Here is a 25,095-nt window from a genome sequence, read left to right on the forward strand (position 1 = left end):
AGAATAAGTCTGCCAAGGACAAAACCTTTTAGTTTTCCTTTGTGCGATAATGTCTTTGTTTCCCCTTCTTTTCTGAAGGACAGTTTCACTCAGTATGGAATTCCTGGATGAGAATTTTTATATTATAGCCCTTGAAAATTTTTTATTTGTAGAAACACCAGGAGAAGCAGAAACCAGCCTTGCAAGCAGCACTAAGATAATGCATTACCCAACTTTACTGGAAAATGTCAGGGGCCAGGATACTGTCTCATCTGACGTAATTCCTCCCAATTTTGGTGAGTTTGAAATGATATACATTGCAAGTAGCACTGTTTCATCTAGATTCCTTAATGCAGCTCCATGGTAGCTCTTTTATATATTATGCTTTTAATTTTGAGGTAATTTTAGATTCATGTGTAGTTGTAAGAAATTATATGGAGATCCTATTTTTGCTTCATCTATCTTCCTTAATAAAAACATCTTGCAAAACTATAGTAAAATAAAAAAAAAAAAACAGTATACTGACATTGATTAAATCCACGTGTGTGTGTGTGTGCATTTAGTTCTATGCAATTTTATTTCATGCATCAGTGTGTTTGCTCTGGGCTTCCCTGGTGGCTCAGATGGTAAAGAATCTGCCTGCAATGCAGGAGATCAGGGTTTGATCCCTGGGTTGAGAAGATTCCCTGGAGAAGGAAATGGTAACCCACTCCAGTATTCTTGCCTGGAAAATCCCATGCCCAGAGGGCCTGGCGGGCTATAGTCCATGGGTTGCAAAGAGTCAGACGTGACTGAGCGACTGTCACTTTGTACTTTCACCTGTTTTCCAGTGTAGGTGTACCATTTTCCATTCCTGCCAGAAAGGTATGAGTTTCTCTGGAGCCATATTTTTGCTCTCTTCCTGTTCTTTCTTCCTGTTGATGCTTCATGAGTCCTTCTTTCATCATATCCTATCTGGTAGAAGATTTTCTTTTAAATTTACTTTAAGAATAAGTCTGCCAAGGACAAAACCTTTTAGTTTTCCTTTGTGCGATAATGTCTTTGTTTCCCCTTCTTTTCTGAAGGACAGTTTCACTCAGTATGGAATTCCTGGATGAGAATTTTTATATTATAGCCCTTGAAAATTTTTTATTTGTAGAAACACCAGGAGAAGCAGAAACCAGCCTTGCAAGCAGCACTAAGATAATGCATTACCCAACTTTACTGGAAAATGTCAGGGGCCAGGATACTGTCTCATCTGACGTAATTCCTCCCAATTTTGGTGAGTTTGAAATGATATACATTGCAAGTAGCACTGTTTCATCTAGATTCCTTAATGCAGCTCCATGGTAGCTCTTTTATATATTATGCTTTTAATTTTGAGGTAATTTTAGATTCATGTGTAGTTGTAAGAAATTATATGGAGATCCTATTTTTGCTTCATCTATCTTCCTTAATAAAAACATCTTGCAAAACTATAGTAAAATAAAAAAAAAAACAGTATACTGACATTGATTAAATCCACGTGTGTGTGTGTGTGCATTTAGTTCTATGCAATTTTATTTCATGCATCAGTGTGTTTGCTCTGGGCTTCCCTGGTGGCTCAGATGGTAAAGAATCTGCCTGCAATGCAGGAGATCAGGGTTTGATCCCTGGGTTGAGAAGATTCCCTGGAGAAGGAAATGGTAACCCACTCCAGTATTCTTGCCTGGAAAATCCCATGCCCAGAGGGCCTGGCGGGCTATAGTCCATGGGTTGCAAAGAGTCAGACGTGACTGAGCGACTGTCACTTTGTACTTTCACCTGTTTTCCAGTGTAGGTGTACCAGTTTTCCATTCCTGCCAGAAAGGTATGAGTTTCTCTGGAGCCATATTTTTGCTCTCTTCCTGTTCTTTCTTCCTGTTGATGCTTCATGAGTCCTTCTTTCATCATATCCTATCTGGTAGAAGATTTTCTTTTAAATTTACTTTAAGAATAAGTCTGCCAAGGACAAAACCTTTTAGTTTTCCTTTGTGCGATAATGTCTTTGTTTCCCCTTCTTTTCTGAAGGACAGTTTCACTCAGTATGGAATTCCTGGATGAGAATTTTTATATTATAGCCCTTGAAAATTTTTTATTTGTAGAAACACCAGGAGAAGCAGAAACCAGCCTTGCAAGCAGCACTAAGATAATGCATTACCCAACTTTACTGGAAAATGTCAGGGGCCAGGATACTGTCTCATCTGACGTAATTCCTCCCAATTTTGGTGAGTTTGAAATGATATACATTGCAAGTAGCACTGTTTCATCTAGATTCCTTAATGCAACTCCATGGTAGCTCTTTTATATATTATGCTTTTAATTTTGAGGTAATTTTAGATTCATGTGTAGTTGTAAGAAATTATATGGAGATCCTATTTTTGCTTCATCTATCTTCCTTAATAAAAACATCTTGCAAAACTATAGTAAAATAAAAAAAAAAAACAGTATACTGACATTGATTAAATCCACGTGTGTGTGTGTGTGCATTTAGTTCTATGCAATTTTATTTCATGCATCAGTGTGTTTGCTCTGGGCTTCCCTGGTGGCTCAGATGGTAAAGAATCTGCCTGCAATGCAGGAGACCAGGGTTCAATCCCTGGATTCGAAAGATTTCCTGAAGAAGGGAATGGCTACCCACTCCAGTATTCTTGCTTAGAGAATTCCATGGACAGATAAGCCTGGTTGGCTACAGTCCATGGGTCGCAAAGAGTCAGAGATGACTGAGCGACTAACAGACACACACACACACACACACGCGCACGCGTGCGCACACACACACACACACACACACAGAGTCATGATACAGAACATTTCCATCATTACCACAAACACCCTTCATATTGCCCTTTTCTTAACCACAGCTACTTCCTTCTGGTCACCCTTTCCTCCCACCCTGTCCCAGGCCAGCCCAAATTTGACTTGCTATGATTTTGTCATTTGAATATTGTTATTTAAATGGAATAAGTACTATAGAACCTTTTGGGCATGGCTTTTTTTTTTTTTTAACTGAACATAGATGGCTCAAGTGGTAAAGAATCCACCTGCCAATGCAGGAGACACAGGACACATGGGTTTGGTCTCTGGGGTGGAAAGATCCCCTGGAGGAGGAAATGGCAACCCACTCCAGTATTTTTGCCTGGGAGATCCCATGGACAGAGGAGCCTGGTGGGCTCCAGGACATGGGGTCGCAAAGAGTTGGACACGACTGAGCACATGCACACACACATTGCTTGTATCAAGAGTTTCTTCCTTTCTATTGTTGAGTTGTATTCTATGGTATGGGTGTGTAACTGTTTATTTGTTCACCCATTGAAGGACATTTGGGATATTTCCTATTTTTCATTGTTATAAGTTTAGCTCTATGAACAGTCCTTTGCCAGCTTTCACATAAATATAAATCTACATTTCTTTGAGATGAATGCTCACGAGGGCAATTCTGGGTCACATGTAATTCCATGTTTAGTTTTATAAGAAACTGCTAAAATTATTTTTCAGAGGAGCTGTGTAATTTTTCCTTCTACCCATAATATATATGTGATATAATTTTTCTTCATGTATATTTATTCTCTTTCCATTGTTCTTTCTTCTTGATGCTCAAAGAGACAAGTTCTTTTAGTTTTCCTTCATGTAAGAATATATTTATTTCTCATTTCTTAATGAGACATAGTTTTACTGCATATAGAATTAATGATTGACAGTTATTTTCTTAAGCACTCAAAAAATGTTTTTACTGTAACTATGCCAGAGGTAGCAGAAACCAGCCTAGAGAACAAGCCTGAGACAATGAGTTACTCAATATCAGGAAATGACAGTGGCCCGAGTTCATCATCAGTCAACCTCCCACCCAATTTTGGTGAGTTTCAAATAATACATAGTATAAGTAGCACTATGTAATCTAGTCGCATCAGCATCCTTAATGCAAGTTAGCAGTAGTCCGTTTTTTAAAATTAAACTTTTTATTTTGGAATAATTTTAGATTCACATACATTTATAAGAAAAAAAATAATAAACTAAATTTAATGAACTCACCAAAAAAAAAAAGAAATAATTAAAAGACCCCTTTTACACTTGACCCTTTTCTCTCAATGATAACATCTTGCAAAACTAGTAAAATATCACAACTCAGGTATTGACATTGATATAATACACAGATGTTACTGAGATGTCCCTAGTTTTACTTGTGGTAATTTGTATGTGTTTATATTTATTTCTGTCTGATTTCATCATATGAGTAGATGTAATATCCACCACCACGTCAAGACGTAGAAACATTTCCATTACCATAAGGATGCCTCTTCTTGCCCCTTTATAGCCACTCCCACCTCTCTTAGATGACCCTCTCCTTCCCCATTGTTCATTCCCTAGCCCCTGGCAAACACTGGTTTCTATAATTTTGTCACTTCAAGAATATTATACAAAAGGAATCTTATGGTACCTAAACTTTGAGGATTTTTTTCACTCTGCATAATTCCTTGAGGATTCATCCACGTTGTTGCATGTACAAAACTTCCTTTTTTTGCTGAATAGTTTTACAGGATTTCAGTATGCAGTAATTGTTTTTAACCACTCAGCCATGGAAGGACATTAGTTTTTTTCCCTATGGTTTTTAGTATTAAGTGTAATGATGTTAGGAACATCCATGTACTGGTTTTTGTATAAATATAAGTTCTAATTTTTCTGTCTTGAATTCCAAGAGTGCAATTTTTGAGTCTTATGGTAATAGCATGTTTAATTTTGTAAGAAAATGCCAGTTTTCTGGAGAGGTTGTATCATTTTTCATTCTTACCAGCAATGATCCAGTTTCTTTACATTCATATTTCTGTTCTTATCATAGCTTTTTCTTTCTTTCTGATGCTCCCAATTTTCTTCTTTCATCCTCTCTTTTCTGTTTGAAGATATTCCTTAAACTCTCCATATGGGTAAGTCTGCTAGGGACAGATTCTTTTAGTCTTCCTTTGTTTCAAAATGTTTCTGTTTCACCTTTTACTTGAAGGATAGTTTCATTTCATGTAGAATTCACCATTGAGAGTTCTTTTCTTTCAGGGGTTGAAAAATTTATCCTTACACAAAAGCCAATAAAGGAAGAAACTGGTGTGGAAAACAGCTCTCAGACAGTGTATTATCCAGCTTTATTGGGAAGTATCACTGGTCTAGGTACTGACTTTTCATCTCATTCCGCCCCACCTAATTTTGGTGAGTTTGAAATGATACATATTGTGAGTAAGCACTGTTTAGTCTAGATCCATCCACATCCTTAATACAAGCCAGTTGTAGCTCTTAAAACTTTTTGGTATAATTTAAGATTCACATGCAGCTGTAAAAATAATCCACAGAGTTCCTATTTATGCTTTATTTTTCCCAACGACTACACCTTGCAAAACACTGGTACAGTGTCACAACCCATATACTGACATTGATACAACCCACAGACGTTATTGAGGTGCCTCCAGTTTTACGTGTATGTGTGTGTACACTTTCATGTGTGTATTTAGCACTATGCAGTGAGAGAGTACACCACAGTCAAGGTAGAGATCGTTACCATCACCCAAGGATCCCTTGCTACTGCTTTTATACAAACACAACCAGGCTTTGCTTTCTCCAAGACCCATCGCTAACACCTGGCTACCATTGATCTCTTCTCTGTTTCTATAATTTTGTCTCAGATTGTTATATAAGTGGAATAACATACCATATAACTTTGGGATTGGCTTCTTTCCCTCAGCCTAATTCCCTGAAGAGTCATCCAGTTTGTGGCATGTGTCAACAGTTTATTACTATTACTGCTGCAGAATATTCCATGCTATGGATATACAACATTTTAACTCTTCCCCTGTTGAAGGGCATCTGGATTTTTTTTTTCAGTTTTTGGCTCTTAGGAGTAAAGCAGCTATACATATTCATGTACATACTTTTGTGTAAATATAAATTTTTATTTCCTAATAGTTTCTTCCTATTGATGAAGAGTTTTCCATGGTGTGTGTGTATGTATACACACACAGTGTGTTTTTTTTTAATTCATACATTGAAGGAAATTTATTTTTTTTCTTTCTGAGATGGTTTTTTTTTTTTTAAATTCATACATTGCAGAAAATTTGTTTTTTTTCTTTCTGAGTTTTTGGATATTTCAAGTAAAGTGCTGTGAACATTGATGTATTGATTTTTGTGTAAATATAAATTTCTGTTTCTCTGTCATGAATGCCAAAAGTGCAGTTGCTGGGTCTTATAAGTAATAGCATGTTTAGTTTTATTAGAAACTGCCAAACAATTTTCCAGAGAGGCTGTACCATTTTACGTTTACAGCAGCAAAGAGTGGTTGATTCATTTTCTCTCCATCCATATCTCTGATCTGTCCACTGTTATTTCTTCCTTCATGATGCTCCAAGATTCCTTCTTTAATAATATGTTTTGTTTTTTGAAGATTTTCCTTCAGCCATTTTTAAGGGAAAATCTGCTAGGGAAAATTAAAAGATCTTTTTTCCTTTGTGTCATAATGTCTTTATTTACCATTCTTTCCTGAAGGACAGTCTCACCCAGTATAGAGTTCACACTTGAGAGTTCTTATCTTTCAGCAATTGAAAAAGTTGTACTTACAGAAATGCCAGGACAAGCAGAAACCACCATGGATAACAGCTATCAGACAGTGGGAAATGAAACTGTTGTGGGAAATGAAACTATTGTGAGAAAAGAAACTGTAGTGGGAAATGACAGTGACCCAGATATGGGCTCTTCACATCTCTCCATTCTACCCAGTGTTGGTGAGTTTGAAATGATACTTTGACATATATTTAGTTTAGATTCCTCACTCTCCATAGTGTAAGATAGAGGTAGCTCTTTCTAATGAAAGTTTTTATTTTCAGAAAACTTTAGCTGCACATGCAGTTATAATAAATAGTACAGAGCAATCCTGTGTTCTGATTACCCAGTGTCCCCCAATGGTAAAATGGTATCTACCATTGTAAAATGGTAAAATGGTACCATCTTACAGAATGATAGAAAATTACCACAGCCAACATATCAACATGATACCATCCACAGATATTATTGACATGCCTCCAGTTTCACTTGCATTAATATGTGTGTATTGAGTTCTATACAGTTTTTTCATATGTACAGATCACGTCTCTTCTATGACAGGTAAGCCTTGGAACAGCTGCATCACTACCATGTTCTCTCATATTTCTCTTTTATAACCACACCCATCTCACTCCAACTGACATTTGCCCTCTACTCCTACCCTCTGCCCTGTTTCATGGTAACTGTGAATCTGTTCTCCAGATCTATTATTTGTCCCTTCAGCATAGTTATATAAATGGAATCATGTGGTGTTTGAGATTGGTTTTTTCCTTCAGTGTAATTCCCTGGAGATTCATTCATACTGTTGTGTGTAGCAATGGTTCCTTCTTTTTTATTGCTGAGTATTATTTCATGGTGTGAATGTACCAGGGTTTATTTTTCTGTTCATCTGTTGAAAACCTCTGTTTCCAGTTTTTGACTGTTAAGGGTAAACTTGATATGAGTATTTATTCATCAGTTCGGTTCACTTCAGTCGCTCAGTTGTGTCCGACTCTTTGTGACCTCATGAACCACAGCATGCCAGGCCTCCCTGTCCATCAACAACACCCGGAGTCCACCCAAACCCATGTCCATTGTGTCGGTGATGCCATCCAGCCATCTCATCCTCTGTCTTCCCCTTCTCCTCCTGCCCCCAACCCCTCCCAGCATCAGGGTCTTTTCCAATGAGTCAACTCTTTGCATCAGGTGGCCAAAGTATTGGAGTTTCAGCTTCAGCATCATTCCTTCCAATGAACACCCAGGACTGATCTCCTTTAGGATGGACTGGTTGGAGATCCTTGCAGCCCAAGGTACTCTCAAGAGTCTTCTCCAACACCACAGTTCAAAAGCACCAATTCTTTGGCGCTCAGCTTTCTTCACAGTCCAACTCTCACATCCATACGTGACCACTGGAAAAACCATAGCCTTGACTAGACAGACCTTTGTTGGCAAAGTAATGTCTCTGCTTCTCAATATGCTGTCTAAGGTTGGTCATAATTTTCCTTCCAAGGAGTAAGCGTCTTTTAATTTCATGGCTGCAGTCACCATCTGCAGTGATTTTGGAGCCCCAAAAAATAAAGTCTGACACTGTTTCCACTGTTTCCCCATCTGTTTCCCATGAAGTGATGGGACCAGATGCCATGATCTTCGTTTTCTGAATGTTGAGCTTTTAGCCAACTTTTTCACTCTCCTCTTTCACTTTCATCAAGAGGCTTTTTAGTTCCTCTTCACTTTCTGCCATAAGGGTGGTGTCCTCTGCTTATCTGAGGTTATTGATATTTCTCCCAGAAATTTGGAAAACTCAGCAGTGGCCACAGGACTGGAAAAACGTGAGTTTTCATTTCAATCCCAAAGAAAGGCAGTGCCAAAAAATGCTCAAACTACCACACAATTGCACTCATCTCACACACTAGTAAAGTAATGCTCAAAATTCTCCAAGCCAGGCTTCAGCAATACATGAACCATGAACTTCCAGATGTTCAAGCTGGTTTTAGAAAAGGCAGAGGATCAAATTGCCAACATCCACTGGATCATGGAAAAAGCAAGAGAGTTCCAGAAAAACATCTGCTTTATTGACTATGCTAAAGCCTTTGACTGTGTGGATCACAATAAATTGTGGAAAATTCTGAAAGAGATGGGAATACCAGACCACCTGACCTGCCTCCTGAGAAACCCATATGCAGGTCAGGAAGCCACAGTTAGAACTGGACACGGAACAACAGACTGGTTCCAAATAGGAAAAGGAGTATGTCAAGGCTATATATTGTCACCCTGCTTATTTAACTTCTATGCAGAGTACATCATGAGAAACGCTGGGCTGAAAGAAGCACAAGCTGGAATCAAGATGGCTGGGAGAAATATCAATAACTGCATCCTTAGTTTATAAGAAATTGTCAAACTGCTTTCCAGGGTAGCTGTACCATTTTCCATTCCTTCCAGCCATGTATGAGTGATTTGATTTCTCTGCATCCGTATCTCTGTTCTTTCCATTGTTCTTTCTCCTTCTTAATGCTCCAGAATTCTATTATACTTTTTGTTAGAAGATTTTCCTATAGCCATTTTAAGCATAAATCAGTTAGTGACAAATACGTTTGGTTTTCCTTTGTGAATATCTATTTTTTCTTCATTACTGGAAGATAGTTTCATCAGATATAGGTATGAGGGTAGAGTCTTTTCTCACAGCATTTGAATAACATTTTACTAACAGAAATGTCACTCAAAGTAGAAACCAGCCAGGAAAATGACACTCCAGTGATGAATCAACCACCTTTATTGGAATATAACAGAGATGAAGATGCTTCATATGTCCTCATCCCTTCCAATTTTGGTGAGTTTGTAATGATACATATTATAAGTAGCACTATTTAGGTTTTTTTTAACACCCTTGATATGAGCTTTTCCTAATTAAAAATTGTTTTTTTTTTAAAGAAAATTTTAGCTGCACATGCCATTATATGAAACGAGTCGCCAGTCCAGATTCTATGCACGATACTGGATGCTTGGGGCTGGTGCACTGGGATGACCCAGAGGGATGGTATGGGGAGGGAGGAGGGAGGAGGGTTCAGGATGGGGAACACATGTATGCCTGTGGTGGATTCATTTCTATATATGGCAGAACCAATACAATATTTTAAAGTTTAAAAATAAAATAAAATTTAAAAAAATAGAGAGATTTTGTGTATACTTTACCAAGTTTCCCAGAAAGATAACACCTTGCAAAATTATAATACACTATCAGAACCAGGGTATATACATTGATAAAATCCACAGATTTTATTGAGCTGTCTTTAGTTTTATGTGTATTTGTGTGTGTTTATGTTTGTGTATGTGATTTAGTATTATATCATTTTGCAACCTGAATACATTTCCATATCCTCCATCACAGTCAAGATTCAGAACATTTCCATTACCACAAAGATTCTCATTTTTGCCCTTTAAAACCACCCCTACCTTTCTTCTCTCATGCTCCTACCCCTACCATTCCCTGTACCTGCCCTCAGCAACTACTAATCTGTTTTCATTCTTTATAATTTTGTCATTTCAAGAGTTTTATATAGACTTACATAATATGTAACCTTTGGGGATTGCCTTTTTCATTCACCATAATTCCCTGGAGATTTATCTAAGTTGCTGTGTAGATCAATACATTTTTATTGTTGAGTACTCCATGGTATGCATGTACCATCGTTTATCTGTTCACCAGTTGAAGGATGTCTGAGTTGTTACCAGTTTTTGGCTATTTGCAGTAGAGCTACTGTGAATGCTCATGTATAGGTTTCTGTATGAACATCAGTTTTCACTTCTCTGGGCTAACACCCAAGAGCACAGTTGCAGGGTCCGATGATAATTGTAAGTTGAATTTTGTAAAATACTGCCAAACTGTTTTCCAGTGTAGCTGTACCATTTTATAGTCCCACTAGCAATGTATAAATGATCTAGTTTCTTTGCATGTGTATTTCTACTCTTTCTTCTTTATTATTAATATTTTTAAAAAGTTTTTTATTAAAAAAAATTTTGGGGGGTGCTGCACCACATGGCATGTGGGATGTTAGTTCCCCGACCAGGGATCAAACTCATGGCTTCTGCAGTGTAAGCACTGAGTCTTAACTACTGTACCACCAGGGAAGTCCCTTTGTTCTTTCTATTGTTCTTTCTTCCTTCCTCATGCTCCAGATTTCCTTTCTTCATCATATCCTTTTGGTCAGATGATTTTCCTTTAGCCATTTTTAAGGGTAAGTCAGTCGTGACATCTTTTTAGTTTTCTTTTGTCTAGGGATGTCTTTATTTTTCCTTCATTTCTGAATGATAGTTTTGTTTGAAATAAAAATTACTGTTGAGATTTCTTGTTTTTCAGTACTTGAAAATGTTTTCCTTATCAAAATGTTGTTCAAACAGAATCCAGCACAGAAATGAGTTCTGAAGCAGAGAATCATGGAAGTGTAATAAAAATTGACAGTGACCAACAAACTGATTCAGAACCTTGCTTCCTAACTCCTGGATTTGGTGAGTTTGAAGTGATGCCTATTATGAGTAGCAATCTAATTTAGACCCATCAGCATTCTTAATATTAATTCTTAGTGATTGCTTTCCCAACATTAGACTTTTCATTTTGAGATATTTCAGAATCAAATGTAGTTGCGAGAAGTAATACAGAGAGGTCTTATGTACCCTTTACCTAATATCTCCCAATAGTAGTATTTTGCAAAAATATAGTAAAATATGACAACTAAGATTTTGAGATTGATATGATCTACAGATCTTTTCAGATGTACTCAGTTTTACTTGTATTCATGTGTGTGTGTGTGTTTAGTTCTCTGCACTTTTGTAAAGTGTTAAGGTTTGGATATTGACCACTACCAGTCATGATACAGAATTGTTCTGTCACTCTCAAGAACCATCTTTTGCCTTTTTATAAACATACCCACGTCTTTCTTGTCATTCCTTACCTAGCTTCATCTGCAATCCATCCAAATATTAATGTGTTTTCTCTCTATATAATTTTGTCATTGCAAGACAGTGTTCTATTAATCAACTCATATTATTTAATATTTAAGTTCACTGGAGTTCAGTCCCTCAGTCATGTCTGACTCTTTGCGACCCCATGAACTGCAGCACCCCAGGCCTCCCTGTCCATCACCAACTCCCAGAGCCTATGCAAACTCATGTCCATTGAGTCGGTGATGCCATCCAACCATCTCATCCTGTGTCATTCCCTTCTCCTCCTGCCTTCAATCTTTCTCAACATCAGGGTCTTTTCAAATGAGTCAGCTCTTCGCATCAGGTGGCCAAAGTATTGGAGTTTCAGCTTCAACATTAGTCCTTCCAATGAACACCCAGGACTGATTTCCTTAAGGATGGACTGGTTGGATCTTGCAGTCCAAGGAACTCTCAAGAGTCTTCTCCAACACCGCAGTTCAAAAGCATCAATTCTTCTGCACTCAGCTTTCTTTATAGTCCAACTCTCAGATCCACACATGACTACTGGAAAAACCATAGCCTTGACTAGATGGACCTTTGTTGGCAAAGTAATGTCTCTGCTTTTTAATATGCTGTCTAGGTTGGTCATAACTTTCCTTCCAAGGAGTAAGCGTCTTTTAATTTCATGGCTGCAATCACCATCTGCAGTGATTTGGGAGCCCAGAAAAATAAAGTCAGCCACTGTTTCCACTGTCCCCATCTATTTGCCATGAAGTGATGGGACTGGATACCATGATCTTAGTTTTCTGAATGTTGAACTTTAAGCCAACTTTTTCACTCTCCTCTTTCACTTTTATCAAGAGGCTTTTTAGTTCTTCTTCACTTTCTGCCATCTGGGTAGTGTCATCTGCACATCTGAGGTGATTGATATTTCTCCCGGCAAGCTTGATTCCAGCTTGTGCTTCTTCCAGCCCAGCATTTCTCATGATGTGCTCTGCATAGAAGTTAAATAAGCAGGGTGACAGTATACAGCCTTGACGTACTCCTTTTCCTATTTGGAACCAGTCTGTTGTTCTATGTCCAGTTCTAACTGCTGCTTCCTGACCTGCATATGGGTTTCTCAGGAGGCAGGTCAGGTGGTCCGGTATTCCCATCTCTTTCAGAATTTTCCACAGTTTATTGTGATCCATACAGTCAAAGACTCCCTTTAGATCCATCCAAGTTGCTGCATGTATTAGTGGTTTCTTCCTTTTTTGTTGCTGAGCTCTGTTCCATGGAATTGGTGTACCATGATTTGTTTATCTGTTTACCTAATGAAGGATATCTGGGTTGTTTCCAGTTTTTAAGTATTAAGAGTAAAGTTGATGTAAACATTCTTGTGCAGGTTTTTGTCTGAACATAGTTTTCATTTCCCTATGATAAATGCTCAAGAGCACAGTTGCTGGGTAGTATAATTGCATATTAAGTTTTATAAGAAATAGGCAAACTATTTTCAGAATGACTGATTTTATAGTCCCACCAGCAATGTATAAGTAATTCATTCTCTCTGCATCCTCACTGGCATTTGGTATTTTCACTATTTTTAAAAATTTTATCCATTCTGATAGGTATACATTAATACTTTGTTGTGGGTTTGATATGCATTTGCCTTGGATAATGGTGTGCAGCATCTTCACGTGTGCTAATTTTCCATCTGTATGTTCTTTCTCTGAAATGTCTGTTCTATAATTTTTTTCTTTTTTTTACTGCTGTGTTTTGGGAGTTGTTTAGATATTTGGGATACTAATCTTTTGTTGTTTATGTGGTTTGCAAATATTTTCTTCCTATCTGCAGCTTTCCTTGTCATCCTTTCTACAGGTGTTTTTGTTTTGTTTTGCAGAGAGAAAATTTTTAATTTTTTGAGGTTCAATTTATACTTTCTTTTTATGGATTTTATACTTTTAGTATAGAGTCTATGAACTCTGTCTAGTCTTTGATCCCCAATTTTTTCTCCTATGTTTTTTCTAAAGGTTTTATCTTTTACAGTTCACATTTGAGTTAATTTTGTATAAGGTGTGAGATGTAGGTTGAGGTTCTTCTTTTTTTTTTTTCCCTATGCCTATCCAGTTGCTGCAGCACAATCTTTCCTCCATTGAATTGCTTTTATTCAGTAATAAAAAACCATTAGATCTATTTCTGGGTTCTCTATTGTTTTCCACTGATTTATGTTTCTACCCCTCTACCAAACCACAACCTTGTGATTGTTGTTGTTATACAGTAAACGTTGTCATCAGGTAGAATGATTCCTCCTACTTTATTCTTCTTTTTCAACAATCATTTAAAATATTCTAGTACCTGTGCCTTTCCATCCTCATTTTAGAATAAGCTTGTTTATGTTTCCCCCCAAAATTGCTGGGATTTTGATGGGAATTATGTTAAACCCACAGATCAACTTGGGCTTGTAGATTCCTTTTTGGGGGGAGCTTTTTAATTGCAAATCTAATTTCCTTGATGGTTATAAGACTATTTAGATAGTCTCTGTCAGAGAAGGCAATGGCACCCCACTCCAGTACTCTTGCCTGGAAAATCCCATGGATGGAGGAGCCTGGAAGGCTGTAGTCCATGGGGTCGCTGAGGGTCGGACATGACTGAGCGACTTCACTTTCATTTTTCACTTTCATGCATTGGAGAAGGCAGTGGCAACCCACTCCAGTGTTCTTGCCTGGAGAATCCCAGAGACGGGGGAGCCTGGTGGGCTGTGCTGTCTATGGGGTCTCACAGAGTCGGACACGACTGAAGTGACTTAGCAGCAGCAGCAGCAGCAGCAGCAGATTGTCTCTGTAATCTTGGTTAAGTTTTAGTATTTGTAATTTTGGGAGAATTGGTACAGTTCTTCTAAGTTATCAAATCTGTGAGCGTAAACTGAATTGTAGTATTCCCTATTATCTTTTTAATGGCTGCTAAATATCCCATTGCATTCTTGATATTGATGATTTATATCACCTTTTTTATTTTTGTGAGTCTTTCTAGAAGTTTATTAGCTTTATTAATCTTTTTTGAGGTACCACTGTTTGCTTCTTTTCCTATTTTTCCTATTTTCATTTTCATTGATTTCTGCTTTTTATTATTTCATTATATTTTGTATATTTTGGGTTTCTTTTACTCTTCTCTTCACTTTTGGTGCAGGAGCTTTGATTATAGATTTGGGACTTTTTCCTCTCTTCTAGTGTAAGAATTTAGTGCTGTAAATTTCACTTTCAGTATCACTTTAGTTGCATCCCATATATTTTGATGTGTTGTATTTTTATTAAGTCCTATACATTTTATCATGTCCATGAAATGTCCTCTTTATGTATTAATTAGAAATATGCTGTTTATTTTCTAAGTGTTTAAAGATTTTCTTCTTTCTATTATTGATATCTAATTTGATTCCATTATGGTCAGACAATATACCATATATTAATCATTTCTTTTAAATTTGTTGAGATGTTTCTCTGGCTCAGAATGTGGTCTCTCTTGGTGAGTGATGCACAGGCATTTGACAAAAATATGTATTCTGCTTTTATTGGATGGAATGAGTGATAGTCACTCAATCGTGTCTGACTCTTGGCGACCCCAGGGACTGTAGCCTGCCAGGCTCCTTTGTCCATGGAATTCTCCAGGCAGGAATACTGGAGGAGGTTGCCATTTCCTTCTCTAATGAGAATCCTGTTGGTTGATTGTATTGTTTGGGTCTTCTATATCTTTGCTGCTTTTTCTGGTTGTTCCACCAGTTGCTGACAGGAGGGTGTTGAGGTCCTCAAATATAACTGTAGATCTGATTATTTCTCCTTTCAACTCTTTCACTTTTTGCTTCACGTATTTTGAGACTCTGTTGCTTGGCATATTAAAGATTGGTATGTCTTCCTGGGGGATTGAGCCTTTCATCTTTTTTGTCTCTAGTAACTTTGTTTGCTCTGAAGTCTACTTTTTAGAAAGATTTCTTTATTTTTGGCTCTACTGGGTCTTCATTGCTGTGCCTGGGTTTTCTCTAGTTTCCGTGTGTGGGCTTTTCTTTGCAGTGGCTTCTCCTGTCGTGGAGCACGGGCTCTAGGCAGGCTGGCTTCAATAGTTGAACTGTGTCCCCTGGATTGGCAGGTGGATTCTTAACCTGTAGATCACCAGGGAAGCCTGTGAAGTCTATTTTATCTGATATCCACATAACTACTCTTTTTTATTGTTAATATTTGCACGGTATATATTTTTCTATCATTTTACTTTCAATTTATTAGTGTAATTGAACTTATAGATTTTCTTATAGATGGCATATAGTTGGGTCTTGTTTTTATTCACTTTATCAATTACTGCCATTTAATTGATATGGTTAAGTCATTTACATTTAAAGTAATTATTGATATCAGCGTTTTAAGTCTGCAGTTTTATTATTTTTTCTTTGGTTCCTGATTTTATTTTTTGCATTTCTGTGGGTTACCTGAACATTTTCTAGTATTTCATATTGATTTATTTGTTTTTGAGTATATTGCTTCGTATAGTTTTCCTTCTGGTCACTCTGGGTCTTGTTATATATGTATGTGGCTTGTCACAGTCTACTGGTATCAACATTTTACTCCTTAGAATGATGTGTTGAAACTTTAACTCTAGTTTCCTTTGCCCTTCTCAATTTTAACTATCATTGTCTTAGTGTCAAATGGTATTCTCATTTCAGTCATTACATATGAATTACAAAACTCATAATAGTGTTGTATTTGCCCATATTTCTGCTCTTTCTGTTCTTTATTCCTTTTTATAATTGAATAATATTCTGATATTGAATTTACCAGAGTTTGTTTAACCATTCACCTGTTGAAAGACATCTGGGTTATTTAGTTTTTGGCTATTATGAATAAAGATGTTAAGAACACTCACATGCAGATTTTTGTCATCATGAGCTTCTATTTCTCATGATTTCTAAATGCCCCAGAAATTGCTGCGTCATGTAGTAATTACAGGTTTAGTTTTATAAGAAACTTCCAAACTGTTTTCCAGTTTGTTCCATTTTACATCTCTCCCAGCAAAGTATGAATGATTGAATTTCTCTGCATGCACTTTCCTGCTCTTTTTATTGTTCTTTCTTCCTTCCTGATGCTCCAAGATTCCTTCTGTCATCATAACCTTTCTGTTTCAAGATCTTCCTTTTGCCATTATTTAAGAGTAGGTCTGCTAGTGACAAACATTTAAAATTTTCTTTTGTCTGAGAATGTTTATATCCCTTTCAAACCTGAAGGATAGTTTCCTCTATACAGAATATGCAATTGAGACTTCTTTTCTGTTTGCACTTGTACCTGTAAAAATATTGGTGACAGAAGAAAACAGCACGGAAAACAGACCTGAAACAATGAGTCACCCAATTGTATTGGAAGATGACAATAGCCAAGCTTCTTCCTCATCATCTGTCCTCATGCCTTCCAATTTTGGCGAGTGTGCAGTGACACTATTTAACCTATATTCTTCAGCTTACTTGATACAAACTTTTTTTTCCTATTCTGAGGACAGGTTTTAGATGATATTAGTAATAAGGAATAATATTTATTGAGTATGTACTATGTGCAAGACACTGTCCTGATCAACTGACATGCCTCATCTCTATTAATATTCATAATGACTTCATGATGTAGCTACTTGTATTACCCACATTCCCAAAATCACAGAGCTGGTGAATGGCAGTTCTGGAACTCTAACCCAGTTCTCTCTGACTTTAAAGTTCATGTTTCTTAACATCTCTTGTGTTGCCTATCAAGCCACAGTGGCAGAGATGAGAACACCCCAGGTTCCATGGCCTCTAAGGTCAAGTCTTCCTAATACTTAATAGTTACATGTACCTACTTCTAAGTAGGTAATCTATTATTAATATCCATGGGTAGGGCTCGACATACTTTTTCTGTAAAGGGCTACTGCTGCTGCTGCTGCTGCTAAGTCGCTTCAGTTGTGTCCGACTCTGTGCGACCCCATAGACAGCAGCCCACCAGGCTCCCCTGTCCCTGGGATTCTCCAGGCAAGAACACTGGAATGGGTTGCCATTGCCTTCTCCAATGCATGAAAGTGAAAAGTGAAAGTGAAGTTGCTCAGTCGTGTCTGACTCTTCCTGACCCCATGGACTGCAGCCTACCAGGCTCCTCCGCCCATGGGATTTTCCAGGCAAGAGTACTGGAGTAGGGTGCCATTGCCTTCTCTGGTAAAGGGCTAGATAATAACTATTTTAGGCTTTGTGGGCCATCTAGTGTCTGTCACACCCACTCAGCTCTGCTGCTGTAGTATGAAAGCAGCCACAGGTGTAGGTAAGTGAATCAATGTGGCTGTGTGCCAATCCAACCGTATTTACCAAAACTGGTGGTGGGATTGTCCTGTGGACTGTGGTTTGGTGACTGTCATCCCAGAGGAGACCCTTTTTCTTTAAATTATTTTATTACCCAAACTAGAAGAAACTTAAAAAATTGTGTTCTTTGTATAAAGTAGGCACTGTGATATGCTGTTGTTAGAAGTATAAATTGGTGAAAACTTTCTGAAGGGTAATTTGTTTAAAAATCTGTAAAAGTATTTATTTTACTTGACTCAGTAATCCCACTTCTATCCAAAGGTATAATAAAAAAGATTTGCATTAAGATTTTGGTACAAGAATTAATTTTTATAGACTTATGAGAAATTGGAAACAGTTCAATAAGCAATCATAGAGAATTAGTTACGTGACTCCTGGTATACCACGATATATGAGGCAGTAAGCATAACAGTTAAAAGCATGGACTACTGAGTCGGACTGCCTGTGTTCAAATCCTGGCTTTGTGTCTTACTAACTATATGACCTAATATTCTCTGACCTAAATATTAGTTTCTTTATCTGTGAAGTGACAAAAATTATAGTGCCTACTTTATAGAATTGTGAGGATCAAATGGGATAATTCATTTAAAGCTCTTAACACAATGCACAGAACATAAGTGCAACATAAATATCACTTGTCAGGAAAATCATGATGATAGGAATACAGACTTGGAAAAAAAAGAAAATGGAGAAATATGCAAAGTATAATGATAACTGGAAAAAAGCAGGATCCAAGCTACATATAAGGTATAGTTTCAGTTTTGTGTTGAGAAAAAAACAATAGAAAACATTAGGTTTGAGGCACTTGGCATAACACCAGACAGACTTAGCTTATAAAACTAGCTCTATAACCAGCAGCATGATCTTGTTCAAATAACTTACCTCCGTTGGGCTTCAGTTTCTTCATCTGTTAAGTGAGAATAGGTTGTTAGGATGATGAAACTGAGCTTATAGATGTAAAATGTTTAGCATAGTGCTTGATATATAGTAGATACTTTATAAATGCTATTTAAAAAATTTTCAAATTATATCCACTCACACTTTCTAAATTGTCTTCAGGGACCATATACTCACTCAGTAATATACCTCTGAGTGTACTTTTAGAATTTAGAAGGGAGCAATGGGATCTCAGAGCAACGTGATTGTATATGCACCTGTGGCCTAAGAATTAAATTTATTCAAGACAATGAACTGATTAGTTCAAGTACAGCAAATTCAAGACTAACAAAGGTGAAACCTGCTAACAGTTATGTAGATGGCATCAAATAGACTCATTTAAGAAAAAGATGAAATAAGTATAGAAAAAAATTCGCCCAAGTAGAAAATTTGTGAATTAAAAATCAATTAGCTTAATATTCTTAGACTTTATTGGTAACCTTGCATGAAAAAAACAAGGATTTTAATTTTCCCCTATATTTTTAAAGGATATCTTGGTGATCCAAGAAGAAATGTGACAATGAGTGATACTCATTTGATGGCTGTACAAAAGAAGGCCATACCTAGGCACGCAGCCTGCTACTTGGTTCGTATTTTGTTCTCCAAGGAAATCCTGACTTCCACCTCAGTAGGTATCAGTTCCCAAGGTTGCCAATCCCTGGATCCAAACAAAATAGCTGCAATAAGAGGTATGTAGGGACTTCCTTGGAGGTCCAGTGCTTAAGACTCTGTGCTTCCACTGCAGAGGGTGTGGGCTTGATCCTTGGTCAGGGAACTAAGATCCCACATGTCACACAGCATGGGGGAAAAAAAAAAAGATGTATGTAAAGTCATTATAGGATCTTTGCTCATTTAGTTATCTGATGGGTGTTATTGATAGTTGAAGAAATAATGAAGTGTGTGTAAATCTTAGAACTGTTCACTTTTTCACCTTGTCTAACCTAGATTTTTACAATTTAGTAGTGTATAATGGGTAGCAATTTCTAAAGAATAAAACGTGTTCATAGACTGATCAAATAAGGTAAACTTTATTGGTTATAGTTGCTTATGGTTAATACTAGGTCAATTCTTAAACTTTATTGGTTATAGTTGCTTATGGTTAATACTAGGTCAATTCTTCAGTGCTGAAACTTGGCACTAAAAAATAAAGAAAAAGCCAAAATAAGAAAAAGTGGGAAAATAAAGCACGTTTCATTGCTAGGAACTGACAACACAGAAATAGCATCTCATAATTAATCCACTCTGGCCTCCTGCCTTCTTGTCTTCCAGTAATGTGTATGGAGGTCCTGGAACTCATAGGCACTAAGAATACAACAATGAATAAGTAGTTCTGACCACAGGAGTTCACAGTCTAGAAAGGGGCACATTGGGGAAACAGATCAATTCCATTCCAGTGTGGTAATGTGGAAACTCAGAGAGCAGAGCACCTACTTTGAGGGTATTAGGGAGGACTTCCTAAGGACAAGACATTTAGAAAGATTCCTTAGCTACATAAAGAAAACAGGAAGAGTATTCTAGGCAGAGGGAGTAGCTTGTGGGGAAGATAGACATGTAATATGCACAAGTAACTGGATCATGATGTGATAATGTTTGTAATAATACTGTTTTCTCCTTACAGGTTTCCTTCTGTGTTTAGATCTAATTTATCCATAGGGTTATTAAAGGGTATTAACACCTGAAATAATTGACTTTTTGTAACACATTTTTTTCTCTAAAGCACCAAAACCTCATCATGGGCTCCTTAGGTCAGTGTTTTAGGGAATTGCACATTAGAAGAAATGAGATATTCAGCTAAGCATCCTCTTTGAGTAGAATTCCTAAACTCTTAGTTAGAGAAAAGAATGACAATGAGAAAGAGAAAATTTCAGTATTTTAAATAAAATTTTTTGTCAGTTTCTTTGTTCTTTCCCTCTTAATTTTCGTGAATTCTTGGTGCTATTTGCAGAACATCTGGCAGCAGTTTTTCCCAACTATGATTTGAGTGAACATGGAGAAGAGTGGCAAGCCTGTATTTCCAGTGTCAATTCTCTGATCTGCAATTTAAGTTCAAGAATACTAGTAAGTGATTTTTTTATCTAAATATGGTCACTGCTGTATAAGTACATACTGCATACAACTCCAGAACTGATTGTATTGACATACAAGATCTTCAGTCCATGTGCTCAAATTCTTGTTTATTTAATTTAGAGGCAAGGTGTGTTCTCTTGCATCCTGTCTGTTTATTTAACTCTTTGACATTTTATGCCCCATAAAAATATCCTAAAGATAAAATAAATACAGTGTTATAATTAGTATATTTCAAGCCAAGGGTTACACCAGAAAAAGATTTCAACTACAAAGATATTTGGCAAGTCTTTTTCAGGATCCCACTGAGTAACACATAAAAGAGCAGACTGTGGTGCTACTTAGCTGTTCTAATGGTAGTTAGGAATGGCACAGAAGAAAAGGAAGGTACTTCATTACTTGTTCACCTTCAGTGATGGCAGAAACTGGTGAAAATGATGCATATCATGAGGTTAAGTTTTCACAGATATTTTATAATCTGTATAGCTACATGGTAAGTGGGACTCTGACTTCTCTCTCACGATCCTGTCTTCAGAGTGCATTTGAGTTTTTTTTTGTTTTTTTTTTTTTAAACACAAACAGGTCAGTAGGGAAGAGAGTCATGTCTATTGCCTTCTGATGAAGCATTTAACATAATGACAATTCCTAACTTCCACCCACCTCTCTAAAGCCTCCATTTTATTCTCACCATATCTAGTCACTCCTGTGTCTCTAGAGTAAGTTGATGGAAACTGTTTGCCAAGAATATTTGTAGCTGAGCTTATATTTTCTTGGTGAATGGCTTGATTTCAGTGATAACTCAAGCACCATCTGTATGAAACCAAATCTGCTTATTTTTCACATTCCCTTTTATATCCTACAAAAATTACACCTTAAACATTTGAATGTAAAATTATGATACTGCCTGGAAATGGTAATTTGAATATTGCTTAGGCATCAGAAGAGAAGCAGCATCTGCCAGTGCCTGCTGTGTCCTTAATTAGGAGGAAGGATAGGTCCTTACTACTCAAAGTGGGTCCGTGGACCAGCAGCAGCACTGGAAAGCTTGTGAGAAATGCAGTCTTGAGTTTCATACCAGACTAACTGAAGCAGAATTTGAATTTTAGCCAGACCCCCAGGTGATTTTTGTGCACATTGAAGTTCTAGAAGCCCTAACCTAGAGCAGTGGTCAACTCTAGGTGTATGTTAAAAACATGTGAGTCACTTAAAAAAAAAAGTAATGCTGGAGCTCTCCCACTCCCTCCACCAGAGATTCTGGTTGAATTTGCCGTGAGTGGGGCCCCAGCACTGCTTTAAGAAAACACAAGATCTCTAGGGTAATTCAAATGCTCAAATGTACAGCCAGATTAGAAGACCACTGGGGAAAGAGAAAAAAAAGAAAAAACAACCTCAAAGTTGTCATCTTTGAGAAACTCATGTATTCATTTATTTATGATATGTTCATTAAGCACTTATTTTGTGCCAACAACTGTTGTTTGTTGTTGTTTAGTCACTAAGTTGTGGTGTCTTGACTCTTTTTGCAACCCCATGGACTGTAGCCCTCTGTCCATGGGACTCTCCAGGCAAGAATATTAGAGTGTGTTACCATTTCCTTTTCTAGGAGATCTTCTTGACTCAGGGATTGAACAATCGTTTCTGGCATTGGCAGGCAGATTCTTTACACTGAGCCACCAGGGAAGCCCATTTAGTTCATTAGACTGCTACTAAATCCCCCAAGAGCCTACTCATTGGAAAAGACCCTGATATTAGAAAATATTGAGGGCAGGATGAGATGGTTGGATGGCATCACCGACTCAATGGACATGAGTTTGAGCAAACTCTGGGAGATGGTGAAGGACAGGGAGGCCTGGTGTGCTGGAGTCTGTGGGATTAGGAAGAGTCAGACAGTGATTGAGTGACTGAACAACAACAAAGTCCCCCAAGAAGCAGCGAGTCATGGCAGCTGGAGGAGGAATCCACCTATAGTTTTATTTCATGCCACACAGGATTCATGTGCTTCAGCCCAGCTGATTAGAAACAGTTGCTTCCTCATCACCCTGGAGGGCTCTGGTAGATGATGAAGCATGTCCGTATTTTCCCACTATGGGACTTTGTTTATAGATACAATTTTGTGTTTCAACAGAAAACTGTTGATAAGAATGGAGGGCCTACCAAACACAAAAGAGATTCGAATGATGAAAGAGATGGTGATGACGGTGCAAGTAGTTTCCAGGTTTCTCAGCCAGAAGCTATCTCAGAAACAAGAGAACATGGGAATTCTCCCCAGAACAGCAGAGCTTTCCCTGAAGGAATTCAAGAACCTTCCACTGATGGTACAGCAGTCTCTTCTGAAACACTAGGTGAGTGTTAAAATTCTCTTGCTGATAAATGTTGAATCTCAGTGATACATTTGTGGGGCTTATATTTTTCTGTTTACTTTTATGTGTGTTTGAAAATTTTCATGAGAAAGCTAAACAACTTAAATCTCTTGTATCTGTGGTTAATGAACTATAGAGACCTAGTTCTGAGACTGATAGTTTTTAACATTAAACTAAGTCTAGTATTTTTCCTTTGAAAAGTGGTTCTCAGCTGATTCCTTTGACTGGTGTGAACTCTCTCAGGTTAGTCACCTTTCTCTGCAGGTAAAAGAGGAGCTACAGCTGGATGGTCCAGGAGCAGTTCGGGGTCTTGCTCTGTGTGTGCCAGGCACATTGTAGATGCTTCATAAAGTGTTTTTGCATGAATTAATGAATCTCGTTCATCAGAACACTGGCCCTCACTGCTAGCTAAGTGGTGGAGGCATAGCCTGCTTTGTTAGTGTCAAGTAGAGTGGGTTCTGTAGGTGACTGTGCACTCACACCTTGCATTGCCTTTCCCCAGGATGCTGGAATTTAGTGGCACCTGAGGTAGGAAAACTGTTTTCTGTCTTTCCCTGGCCCTCCATATCAGCCCTAAGTAGACTATTACCTATGAATCTGATCAGACAAAATTATTTAAATAATGTATCTTTATAGTATATTTTTTCCATTATAATAAGGCTGTATGTACACCATGGAAACAAACTCTGGTCAAATTATACCACCACAACAAAATCACTGGGTGAATAGTTCCTAGATTAAAAGGAGCAGAGGACACACAGCCACAGGCAGGAGCCTGAGCAGCCCTGAGACCATGGCATCTGGGGTCCACTGATATCTCTGGGGCTCTGTGTCTGTATCTTCCATGATTTTTAGGTTCTAGTTTTCTGTTGTCATTGTTCAGATTCCCAGGAGAGGGAATCCAGTTTGGGCAGCTTAGGTCACAGGTCTCTGACCCTGACTCAGCTAGAATCAGAGGACAGGACAGCTAAGCAGATGGTGAGCCAGGCAGCCATCACAATTTATGTGTAGTCTATTACGCCATTTTATTGAAAACTGGAATATATTTCGGAGGAAAGAAAAGTTTCCACAATTAAGATACCTTAACAAACTATTGTGGATGTTTTAATTTTCTCCCAGCATTTTTTTCTTATGAACATTTTAAAGACTTATGGTCTCCGTATAATTACTCTTCTTTTAAATATATGTTTTTCCTTAAGAATATCCAGTCTTCATAATCATTTCATTTTAACAGGCATATAACATTTCATTGAGTAAGTATAACATAATTTATTTAGCTACTTCCCTCTTTTTGTTGTTATTTTTTGTTTTTCATTTGAGGACTTTTTAGAGAAAATCATCAATCATGAAAATCATGCCACCAAAAAAGAAGAATTGTACATATTTTGGATTCTTTTAAATTACATCCTCAGAATTTGAATTACCAGGTTAAATAGTATTTACCTTTTTTTCTGAACTCAATATATATTGCTAGATTAACCTTACAGATGTTAAGTCTTTGGACCCACTGAGTGAATTTTTAAAATAATTTAATCTCTCTTGCCAATTGTTGGATCTGGGTGATTCAACAGTTTATACTCTCACCCCTTAAATGATGGATTTCCAAGATGAAAAATATGTTTATTGTAAGAATCATATGTTTGTCTAATATATTTTCTTGAACAAGTAATTCTTTGTTATATGTACAATATAATATTTTTAAGTATGGTTAATTTAATCACTATGGACTGAAGAAAGACGGTAATGATTAGGCTATAGAGTTGAGAAATAAAAACAGGCTTAAAATTTATTTTTAAGTTCAAGTAACTTATCTAAAATACAATATTCTAAGATAAGTTTGTTGATATTTGAATGATAAACAATACCAAATAAAAAACCCTACATTTAAAAATTATAAATATTTTAGTAAGAATCATGATCCTTAATTTTGAAAAAGCCTTTTTTATAAGTAGGAAAACA

At 37.2% G+C, this 25,095-nt stretch overlaps 1 protein-coding gene across 1 annotated transcript in view; it reads left to right on the plus strand.

Annotated features, from left to right (window-relative positions):
* The window catches only part of BEND2 (BEN domain containing 2), a 63,842-nt gene that overhangs the window by 30,896 nt on the left and 7,851 nt on the right, over positions 1 to 25,095 (plus strand). Inside the window, exons 13-23 of the mRNA XM_059883893.1 lie at positions 153 to 275; positions 1,118 to 1,240; positions 2,082 to 2,204; positions 3,725 to 3,832; positions 5,023 to 5,172; positions 6,573 to 6,734; positions 9,239 to 9,358; positions 10,927 to 11,034; positions 19,204 to 19,404; positions 20,661 to 20,773; positions 22,902 to 23,118. Of these exons, the coding sequence (XP_059739876.1) occupies positions 153 to 275; positions 1,118 to 1,240; positions 2,082 to 2,204; positions 3,725 to 3,832; positions 5,023 to 5,172; positions 6,573 to 6,734; positions 9,239 to 9,358; positions 10,927 to 11,034; positions 19,204 to 19,404; positions 20,661 to 20,773; positions 22,902 to 23,118 (1,548 nt within the window). The remainder of the gene's footprint in view (positions 1 to 152; positions 276 to 1,117; positions 1,241 to 2,081; positions 2,205 to 3,724; positions 3,833 to 5,022; positions 5,173 to 6,572; positions 6,735 to 9,238; positions 9,359 to 10,926; positions 11,035 to 19,203; positions 19,405 to 20,660; positions 20,774 to 22,901; positions 23,119 to 25,095) is intronic.

Source organism: Bos taurus, chromosome X (assembly GCF_002263795.3).
Source record: "Bos taurus isolate L1 Dominette 01449 registration number 42190680 breed Hereford chromosome X, ARS-UCD2.0, whole genome shotgun sequence".
NCBI classification, from domain to species: domain Eukaryota; kingdom Metazoa; phylum Chordata; class Mammalia; order Artiodactyla; family Bovidae; genus Bos; species Bos taurus.